Source organism: Mya arenaria, chromosome 11, assembly GCF_026914265.1.
Source record: "Mya arenaria isolate MELC-2E11 chromosome 11, ASM2691426v1".
NCBI lineage: Eukaryota > Metazoa > Mollusca > Bivalvia > Myida > Myidae > Mya > Mya arenaria.
In genome coordinates, this window is record NC_069132.1 from 44,634,381 (window position 1) to 44,646,516 (window position 12,136).

General features: G+C 39.5%; 1 protein-coding gene across 1 annotated transcript; it reads right to left on the reverse strand.

Annotated features, from left to right (window-relative positions):
- Positions 1-169: 169 nt before the first annotated feature.
- On the reverse strand, positions 170-11,847 carry LOC128208897 (procathepsin L-like). Its single transcript, XM_052912587.1, has 9 exons — positions 11,693-11,847; positions 9,639-9,820; positions 9,143-9,248; positions 8,164-8,331; positions 7,854-7,980; positions 7,166-7,266; positions 6,297-6,451; positions 5,186-5,305; positions 170-1,407 (listed from the first exon to the last, which is right to left on the reverse strand). The coding sequence occupies exons 1-9, from the start codon at positions 11,696-11,698 to the stop codon at positions 1,308-1,310; spliced, it is 1,065 nt and encodes a 354-aa protein (XP_052768547.1). The 5' UTR covers positions 11,699-11,847; the 3' UTR covers positions 170-1,307.
- Positions 11,848-12,136: the final 289 nt, after the last annotated feature.

Sequence of the window (12,136 nt, forward strand, 5' to 3'; positions counted from 1 at the left end):
CCGACATGATGGACTTTTTTTAAGGACCCGTATTATCGGACAAATCTGTTGGATAATGGCCGAGGTGTTCCGATCAGAGGTAAATGTAGTTCCATGACCAGTTTATAAGATTATTAGGACTTGTGTTATGTTATGTATGTCTGGCGATAATGAAGAAACAACTGCAATGTTCCTTGTTTTTGTTTGTTTTATTTTGTATTTTATATAGATAAATATAATATGCTTAATTAACAGGGCTTCATCTATTTACATTTGGCTTTGCATTCAAGTAATATGCCGTGTGAACTGTAATTCACAGCGTGTCACGTGCTTGTCACGTGCTTTCTAATTAACAAATCAGCAGCATAATCAATGACAACGCAAACAATGATGAAAAATGTGTCGTTGCACAAATTCTCGAATTGCAAAGGTCATCAGCCCTGTACAAATATGGTAAGGATACAGTATACATGCAAACAAAATAACTGTTTGACATAAATATCAACTATGGACAAGATATACAGAGTGAAACATTGTTTGTTTTCAGAGTGACCAAGACAGGTTACATTTTACGAGTGGCTTTGCCACGAGTCAAGTATTCACTGTTTGTGTTCACGAGGTTAAATATATTGCAATCTTATACAGACACAATTTTATTGTTTTATGTGGTGATAATTATACACTAAAGTCAAAAATAAATTGATACTAATTTGTAAAATGGCCTTCTAACGTCATACCGGTAATTACATCACTATTTTTTCTTCCATTACTTTGTGCGATAAAGTTCGTGTTTTACAGTAAAATAACCAAAAAAAGAATGAAGGAGTGAACTTATATTTCGATAAATTCGCTGTTTGTAAAACACTATACTCGTTAATCGAGGGACTTAAAAAATAGTTTATAAACTTAAATGGCACACTCGAAACAGGACGGAAATGATATAAATTTGGGAAGAATAACAAAATATAATGCCTAAACATACTTGCCTAAACATTTGAGAAAGATAATCACAGATAGAACATCATAATTTATTATTTTGCTTTAAATAAATAGTTTTTATTGAGACTTAATAAATGGTTATAACTGACTTTACTGGCCCAATTTCTCGAAATTACTTGTGTTACAAACTTCAGTAAAGCTTATTAACACAATAAGCCAAATTTCTAACCTAATCTTGATTTTACATAAAAAAGGCTTATCGTGATTATTGTCAAGGTATCACAAAAATCTTTGCAAAAACAAAAAAGAGGAATTAAAATGAATCTGTCATCAGGGACTAAAGATATTCCGAGAAATCCTGGACTGGTTTATAGCAAGTCGCCACTTTGTTACAGCACGGGGTAGCTGGCATAGTTTGAGAGTCCACACGTGTCGCCTCGGTCTTTCGCCATAAAAATGTAGCCCTGATCACCCCAGCGTTGTCCCCAACTGTAAAACAAACGATACCATTAACGTGGCAAACAGTACCTTACACATGAGCGTTGCGAACAGAAGCATACATGTTTACATGGCAAACAGGTTTATGCACATTAATGTGGCGAACAGAATAAAACACATTAACATTTCGAACAGAACCATACACATTAACGTTGCAGCCTTACACATTAACGTGGCACCGCAGCCAAATGCATTAACATGGCGAACGCAGCCAAACACATTAACGTGGCGAACGGAGCCATACACATTAACGTGGCGAACGGAGCCATACACATAAACGTGGCACCGCAGCCAAATACATTAACATGGCAAACGGAGCCATACACATTTACGTGGCACCGCAGCCAAATACATTAACATGGCGAACGGAGCCATACACATTAATATGGCGAACGCAGCCAAACACATTAACATGGCCAACGCAGCCAAACACATTAACGTGGCGAACGGAGCCATATACATTAACGTGGCGAACGAAGCGAAATACATTAACGTGGCGAACGGAGCCATACACATTAACGTGGCGAACGAAGCGAAATACATTAACGTGGCGAACGCAGCCAAATACATTAACATGGCGAACGCAGCCATACACATTAACGTGGCGAACGCAGCTATTCACAATAAGTGGCGAACGGAGCTATACACATTAACGTAACGAACGCAGCCAAATACATTAACGTTGCAACGCAGCCAAATACATCAACGTGGCGAAGGCAGTCATGCATATTAACGTGGCGAACACAGCCAAATTTATCAACGTGGCGAACGTAGCCAAATACATTTTCGTGGCGAACGCAGCAAAAAACATTAACGTGGCGAACGCAGCCATACACATTAACGTAGCCAAATGCATTAACGTGGCGAACGCAGCCAAATTTATCAACGTGGCGAACGCAGCCACATACATAAACGTTGCGAACGCAGCCAAATATATTAACGTGGCGAACGCAGCAAAAAACATTAACGTGGCAAACGCAGCCATACACATTAACGTAGCCAAATGCATTAACGTGGCGAACGCAGCCAAATTTATCAACGTGGCGAACGCAGCCACATACATTAACGTGGCGAACGCAGCCGCATACATTAACGTTGCGAACGCAGCCAAATACATTAACGTGGCGAACGCAGCCACATACATTTACGTTGCGACCGCAGCCAAATACATTAACGTGGCGAACGCAGCCACATACATTAACGTGGCGAACACAGCCACATACATTAACGTGGCGAACGCAGCCACATACATTAACGTTGCGAACGCAGCCACATACATAAACGTTGCGACCGCAGCCACATACATTAACGTGGCGAACGCAGCCAAATACATAAACGTTGCGACCGCAGCCACATACATTAACGCGGCGACCGCAGCCACATACATTAACGCGGCGACCGCAACCACATACATTAACGCGGCGACCGCAGCCACATACATTAACGCGGCGAACGCAGCCACATACATTAACGTTGCGACCGCAGCCACATACATTAACGTGGCGAACGCAGCCAAATACATTAACGTGGCGAACGCAGCCACATACATTAACGTGGCGAACGCAGCCAAATACATTAACGTGGCGAACGCAGCCACATACATTTACATTGCGACCGCAGCCAAATACATTAACGTGGCGAACGCAGCCACATACATTAACGTGGCGAACGCAGCCACATACATTAACGTGGCGAAGCAGCGACATACATTAACGTTGCGAACGCAGCCACATACATAAACGTTGCGACCGCAGCTACATACATTAACGTGGCGAACGCAGCCAAATACATAAACGTTGCGACCGCAGCCACATACATTAACGCGGCGACCGCAGCCACATACATTAACGCGGCGACCGCAGCCACATACATTAACGCGGCGAACGCAGCCACATACATTAACGCGGCGAACGCAGCCACATACATTAACGTTGCGACCGCAGCCAAATACATTAACGTGGCGAACGCAGCCAAATACATTAACGTGGCGAACGCAGCCACATACATTAACGTGGCGAACGCAGCCACATACATTAACGTGGCGAACGCAGCCATTTACATTAACGGGGCGACCGCAGCCACATACATTAACGTGGCGAACGCAGCCACATACATTAACGGGGCGACCGCAGCCACATACATTTACGTGGCGAACGCAGCCACATACATTAACGTGGCGAACGCAGCCACATAAATTTACGTGGCGAACGCAGCCACATACATTAACGTGACGAACGCAGCCACATACATTAACTTGGCGACCGCAGCCACATACATTAACGTGGCGAACGCAGCCACATACATTAACGTGGCGACCGCAGCCACATACATTAACGTTGCGAACGCAGCCACATACATTAACGTTGCGACTGCAGCCACATACATTAACGTTGCGAACGCAGCCACATACATTAACGTGGCGACCGCAGCCACATACATTAACGTTGCGAACGCAGTCACATACGTGAACGTGGCGACCGCAGCCACATACATTAACGTGGCGACCGCAGGCACATACATTAACGTGGCGAACGCAGCCACATACGTGAACGTGGCGACCGCAGCCACATACATTAACGTGACGAACGCAGCCACATACCTTAACGTGGCGAACGCAGCCACATACATTAACGTGGCGACCGCAGCCACATACATCAACGTTGCGAACGCAGCCACATACATTAACGTTGCGACTGCAGCCACATACATTAACGTTGCGAACGCAGCCACATACATTAACGTGGCGACCGCAGCCACATACATTAACGTTGCGAACGCAGCCACATACATTAACGTGGCGAACGCAGCCACATACATTAACGCGGCATCATGTGATTTATGGAAGCATGTAGCATTCTGATATTATGATTATATAGTCTTGTCGACTTGTTTTATGTCAATTTGACAAGTTATATAACTACAAGTTGTCTTATTTATTTCGACGAGTGTACTTTTGAACTTGTGTCAATTTAACGTATGTCGACAAATCATTTTAAACAGGTTGTTTTTATATGATATGGGGTGGTATTCATAAAACATCTGAAGTCATTTCTTCACTTAACTTAAGTCAATTTCCTTAAAATTTCGAAGTCAAATTTAAAGAAACATGTGTTACATAAAATTTTGGTTTTATTAGTCGAATCAATAAATATATAGTAATTCAGATATTATTAAGCGATTGTATGATATTATAAGTGAGATATTTCTATTAAGAAAAATACATAAATAAGAAAACGACTTGATATGTCTTATGAAGACCAGCCCTGTGCACCATTTCAATAGAGTATAAGTCGTAAATTTCGTAAATTGAAATAATCTTAGTGCCATATATTCCTTTTATTGCTACATATTTGTGTGAATTGTAGTGATGTTCCGATGATCGATTATAATCGAAAATCGATTGGTTGGGCCTGAAATCGGCGACGATCGATAGTATTTAATTAAAATCGATTATCGAACAAAAAAAAAAAAATATTAGTAAGTGTTCAGATGTTATCTTTAACAAAATGGCTGATGAAAGCCACAATGAACTCAGGTACTATCTAGTATTTTAAAAACCGATTGTAATATCGATAATCGGTTACTTGAGTGGAACCGATCATCGATAGTAAAGTTGCAACCGATTCCCAACACTAGTGAATTGAGCTAAAGCCAACAATGAAATTGAAAGCGAAGTTGAAGAAAAATCAATTTTATCCCAGTCTTGGCTTTGATACAGATTTACGGCTAAAACTATTTATAGAAACGGTCCCCTGACGTCATCTCTCACCTGTTTTTGATGATCCAGTATTTCCCACGGCTGGAAGCTCCGAATCCTACATTAACCATAGCGTGGTTAACTCGCCGTTTGTTACAGCGGGGGTTGTAGTACACGCCCCTTCTGTAATGCCTACATGGGGATAGATAAGGATGTTTGTAGAAATAGTAATTTTAGAGTGGCGGATCCGTAGTCTAGTGGTAACACATTTGACTATCAATCCAGGGGTCGCAGGTTCGATTCCCCGTAGCATCACTAACAAATACTAATCGTCTTCCGGGAGGTTCGTTAAATGGGGGTCCCGTGTGGCAGTGCTATACACTGGTGCACGTTAAAGAACCAGGGTAGTTCTAACCAGGGTTAGATTCTGGCTGTGCACTATGCACCAACGACCTAAAATGACTAACAATCTTAACGGAGAACTCGCCGAATGGGCAAGGCCCGAGTGCGAGTATGATTAAGCTTACAATAGTATTTATTGCCCAAATATCACACTGTATACACCTGGTTATGATTAAGAAAGGTTTCGAATAACAAATATATTTATTATAAACCCCATGCATTTTAAGAACGATCGTTAATTAATAATCTCTTTTTTAAAATGCACATCCCAACAATTATTTATTGTGGTTCGACCATTAGGGGCCGTATTCATAAAGCATCATAGTGGTTCGACCATTAGGGGCCGTATTTATGAAACATCATAGTGGTTCGACCATTAGGGACCGTATTTATAAAGCATCATAGTGGTTCGACCATTAGGGGCCGTATTCATAAAGCATCATAGTGGTTCGACCATTAGGAGCCGTATTTATAAAGCGTCATAGTGGTTCGACCATTAGGGGCCGTATTCATAAAGCATCATAGTGGTTCGACCATTAGGGGCCGTATTCATAAAACAGCATAGTGGAAACACTTGAAAACTGAATGAATTTATAATTATACAAATAGTAAAAAAATAACAAAAATCGGTGTTAAAAATGTGGAAACTTTCACCAAGTTGTAATTAATTGCTAAGATGCTTTATGAATGCGGACCAAGTTGTATTTTCTAAGATGACATGGTTCTATCTTGATGTCGTTTGACATTAATGTTCAATAATGTGTCTCCTCCAAACACTTACATGAAACCTCTGCTGCTGACGTCAGCGGCAATTGCGACGGGGCCACGCTGTGACAAAGTCCGGGCCAGGTCACTCTCAGACCCTCGCCTCGTATTTCTGTGTCCTGCCATCCGGGCGCCCACACAGGAACTCTTGTGTTGACATCGGTACGATCGCTGTAGATATAACGAGATAGTAACGATGAGGCCATCCGTCATTTTAAAGATGCACTCTTATTCTCAAATAAGATGTACTACAATCAATACAAATGTTTTAATTCACCGAAAAGAATGAATAAATATTGAAAACAATGATTTTTACGAAGGATACCGTGTTTATATTGAAAGAAATGTGCAGAAAACACGGTATTTCTAACTTATAAGACGACATTTGATCACTGTAAAATTTTTAGGACTCACCGGTCATTTTTATCTTTGAGCGTTTTCAGTAATTAAAACACAGTTATAATCTTGTTATCAGTAATAAATAGTTTCCATAAATGCATTATTTAGTAAGCAGTTAAAGGTTTATCACTCAAAACATATGTTTGTTGTGCATGTATAGATCCATGTGTCCATCGAAAACAACCACGGATGTATATGGACGGTTACAATGTCAGAAATCTTTACATTTAACTACGCTGCAAGTAGATCGAGTTGTAATTTCAATTAAGTAGCTAAACTTAATGAGAATTAATTTAAACTTGGAGAAACCAAATAAACGTTTAAACACTTATTATATAATACTATTATTTGAAATTTTACGAACTATTTCTACTGATGTACCGGCTTACATCCGAGGTTGTTTTCAATTGAAAATGACAAAGGACTGCCGAATGCAATGATTGTAGAAACAGCCGTATATATGTTATCAATAAACCAAGACCGCACCCTTCCTGTGTAGCGGTAGCAGCTCTCAGAGTCAACGCCGCCCCTTTTCTCGATGTATTTGAAACCGTTGTTCATCCAGCCGCCACGACACCCATAATTCCCTGTCATAATCAGATATAAGGGATAATATACAGTATATTCCGTTACGTATTTGTCTGATATTTGAAATATTTAAAAAGATAAGTATTTTTATTTTGCATACCGGAAATATTTTATTCTCTTGATTATTGTTTAAAACATGTATTACTCATGGGCTATAACCTTATAGTGAATAAATTATCTATGTATCTATCTGTAGGTAACTGTAGAAACGATGGGATAGAGTTTTCATTTCCCCGGCTTAACGCTACTGAACTCCGTTTTTTTTTAATTGACCAAACAGACACTCCTAACTTTTATTGGAAATAATATTTTGATATACAGTCGAACCCCGTTGGCTCGAACTCATTTGGTTTGGCTCGAATTACTCGTTGACTCGAACCTGATGTAATGGACCGATTTCTTTAAACGGAATGTAATCATTCCCGCTTGGCTCGAAGTTTCCGAGGCTCGCGGTTATTTTCTCCGGTCCGTAGGAGTTCGAGCGAACGGGATTCGACATGTATTACATGAATGATGTCTGGTGGCGGTATTGTTTTCTTAACTTGAGAAGTTCTCAGTACAACTATGTTCACAAGTACAAACAAACCGTAGCTCCGGTATGCGCAGTCCACCAATTCCTGTTCGGAGAGATCTACTGTCTTTCCGGTCTTGATTTTGACGGCGGACTCGAGGGATCCTAAGGCGGAGAAGGCCCAGCACGAACCACAGGAGCCCTGATGATACGGGTCATATATTATTAACCATTAATTCAATTGATATAAAATTATACATGTACCAGTGGCACAGGATTTTCAAACTTAATTATTTTTTTTGTAGAACTCCAAATTTAAAATTACAATGTCACATTTTTTTAATCGTAATTTTGAGTTTTGAATTAAACCAACAGTAAGGCAAACCTGATTTTTCACGGAAGTGACGGCGCCCTTGCTTCTCCAGTCGACCTCAAGAGGAAGGTCGTCGTCCATGTCGTCCTCGTAATCCACCACTTCCTCTTCCAGCTCCTGCTCCACCTCAGGTGGGATGACCAGGCCGCTAAGATATATACGCTGGAACTCGTCTTCAGCCTAAAAACGCAGATTCGACTATAGGATAATGCATCTGTTTCTCCCAGTTTTGATTCGACTCGCCAATTATTCGCATGACGAAATAAAGTGTGGCAATCACCAGGAATGTTAAAACTAAGGTACTGACAGCTGGAACCCTTCAACAAATGCTGATTTATGCTCAAGTATTGTCTTATGTAAGCCCAAATTTCCAAACCCGTTGCTAACGCATTTCATCAAAGGCTGTAGCGTGATTGGTTGATTGTCATTATTACGTAATGCTTTCAAAGTGTTTAATAAATGTTAAAATATTGAATAAGGTATGTTTAAGTCCTCTAGGCCGAGAGGTTAAGCTGTCGGTTTTTCTAAAAATAAATATTGGATGTACAAGCGCTAGTTCGCTCCCGACTAAAACCAGATCTACTGTTTATACATTAATTGTATTTTTTCTGCAATTTCGGTTTCAACGACTATAATAATTATAATATAAGTGTTTTCAGATGCATTTCCACGGAAAAAATGGTCCAAATTCATGAGCAAGTCTCGTTAACATATCAAATCCTCATAATAACGTACAAAATCACATTTGAAACGATTACTCGGGCGTTTAAACTTACTAAGACGCATAACGTACAGAATTGAATTTTTGTGTGTACGTGTGAGGGTCTGCAGTATACAGTGTGTGAAACCACGTGATAAATTACGTCATAAACGCTAGGTCGTTGTCTTTAAGCCTTCATTTTAAGCAGATTGTTGCCTTCCGACGTAGCATGTATGACGTAGTTTATCACGTGGTTTACACACACTCAATATATAAGGATGCTCAACGAACCATATCAGCAAAGTCGTTCTCCCCGACGGAGTACGTCTCCTCGCCCCTGTCAAAACGGAGGTTGTGCTCTTGGATGAATTTGATCGCGTCTTCCCAATAGATCCGCCTGAAAAAGGAAAGTAGAATACAATCCTGCAATGGAATCTATACGGACAATTGAAACAAAAGTGGTTAGCGGAAACCGAGTTTCCTGTAATTAAAGCGGTTTTCAAGCGTTCACAACAGTTTAATTAATAAGTAATCAATCTGATGGTATAACGTCATGCAATTTGTATGAGATGGTGAATTTCAATTAACGTTTGAATGTCAATTGTATAAAATTTGAGAAAAAAACTGTTTGAAGAAATATTTCCACACTGGTCCAACTTTTTCTTTATTTCTTTTTTTATTATTTAAATCAGAAAATGTTAGTAATACAATAGATCTCGCTTTTTTGAGAACCATTTGATTAATTAGTATTAGCATACTAATTCCACTAAAATTCCCTATGATATACCTTTCCATTTCTTCTCTATTTGAGCTGTATGTTCGGTTGTACGACTTCTTGAAGGCGACCCAGTCCATGTCCAGATCGGCATTGATGGCTGACCAAAGGTTGGCATCGTCTGGGAGCTGCCATGAGTTTAATGCAGCCCCTAGGTGGAACACGCACAGTAGCGCTGCAAACGTCGCCACGCACTGCAACAATAAACGATTAAAGGAATAAAGAGTGTGTGTATACCACGTGATAAATTACGTCATATTTGCCACGTCAGAAGGCAATATTTTGCTTAAAATGAAGACTTAAATCAAAGATAACTTTTCTTTTACCATACCATTTTAAATAAAAAAAGGGCAGTCTATGCACCGTCAAGAGCCCCGCCTTCGCCTTATTACCGGAGTTTGATAAGGTGATTAGTATCATCAAACACTTCGACAAACCTGTTTCCAAAATAATGTTTTGACAGTGCTCCGTCAGACGGCCGTATTGTGAACAGGTTTGTCAAAGTGTTTTAAGAAACTAAAATTTCAATCAACTTCTGGTAAAATACCGAAGGCGGGCCTCCTTAACGGCGTAGACTGCGCTATGTTTCATTTAAATTGGTGAAGTGATCTTTGTTTAAAGTCTTCATCCGACGTAGCATTTATGACGCAATTTATCACGTGGTATACACGTACTGATAAAGAAGGGTTGGAAAAAAGGCATTTGATAACTGCGTCGACTAGCACAAACAACGTCGAAACCCACTAAAGCAATTGCATAACTTAATGCACGTTAAAACAAAAAGAAAACGTTACCCGTATTCGTGCAAAATCGGACAGCGCATTAACGTCAGAGAAAGATACCAAAGTGAGAAAAAGGGCCGTTTTAAAGACGCACACATTTCAGTGGGGGGAGGTTTAAGTCCCACCCTAACATTATCGGTGACAACGTCGCCTTACACAGACACAATAGAAAAAGGCAACCCTCGTTCATTCGACGCGGAGAACAAATAGTCAATAGCGGAACACATTGCATGTAGCGGTACAAGCGCAATAGCGCAAACAACGTCACTATGCACTGGAACGCATGACGTTATAATAATTATGAATACGTTAACGGAGGAGAAACGGATAGTAATGAATACGAATAAATGCGTCATACAACAAACAGACGATAAAAAAGTGCTTACTTCAGAAGGAAACGGTACAACTACGATAGCAACGTCGCAAAACAGTAGAATAACATTGGCCCGATTGTCCAGAACTTTGTTAAAGTTAACAACCTGATGAACGACATCATTGTTAACTTTTAACGTGAAATAGTTGATGATGTGCTCACATATCTAAATAACACAAGTGCAACTGAAACAGTTTTCTTAACTCTTGTTAAGAATATTGCAAATCATAAGTGTATCTGAGAAAATTGCCGAGCAATATTGATTTTACAACGATGACGTCAATTACGTTGTAAACTAACAAAGTTCTAAACAATCGACCCATATATATTTATCCTTCAAGTTGGAATTCTCGAAAACATAGTTTGAAATTTGCAAAATATGCCATGTAAATCATTCATTCTTTAAATAATTACGAGATTAACACTTCGTGTGACAAGAAAATTCGCAGAAAGCGACCGCGCATTTAAGTAAGCCATTTTAACAAATAAGAACTTCAAAGCTTCACTCTCACAGATATACCCTTTTTACAACTTTTGTTTTAGTTTTTGACTTGGAAAGAGCATTTATTGCGTAAATTATAAAAGATTTCTCACAAAAGATTAGATCGCAGATTTGCATATTTCCGTTCAAAAATTAATGTTTTATAGCTTAAACTGTTACTAGCGGTTTAAGAAAAATGCATAAAACATTATTTTTGGAGCTAAAATATAAAATTCTGCGATCTAATTTTTTGTCAGAAGTTTTTTAAAACTGTTTTCCATGGATTTCACAAAAATTTGCTCGTTCCAAGACATTTTTTTTTAAAATATTTTCAAAACGTTCAACCTGTGAGAATGCAGCTTTAAATAATTAAGACGGTTTGAGAAGAGATAGTTAAGAGTATAAGCAATGTATAGAATAAACACCTAACCTTCATAGCTTGTCCTTTCGCACAACTGCCAGTGGTGAGTATATTTGCGATATTTATTATACCGTGTTGCTCTCCATATCCGGGTCAGAAAGTATTGACAGCAAATGGCAAGTGGTGTCCGGCTCGCTTATCGCCATTGCGAGTGACATGCTTCCTTTTTGCTCATTATGACGGGATGATTTTGTTGCGATATACGGTAATGGTTAAGTGGCATCCGTGTCGCTTATCACCGTTCGTAATGGAACAGTTTCCTAAATGCTCATTATTAAGGAGGGATTTTAATTTTCTTTACGTTTTGTCGGAAACTACAGCTTACCAGTAATTAGTTTTATTGAATGATAAATCAGTAAAGTACTTAAAATGGTAATAAATACTAATAGCTAAACAATTAAACGTTTAAGTTATTCGAACTTTAACGATGATCGTAAACAGAATTTATTTTGA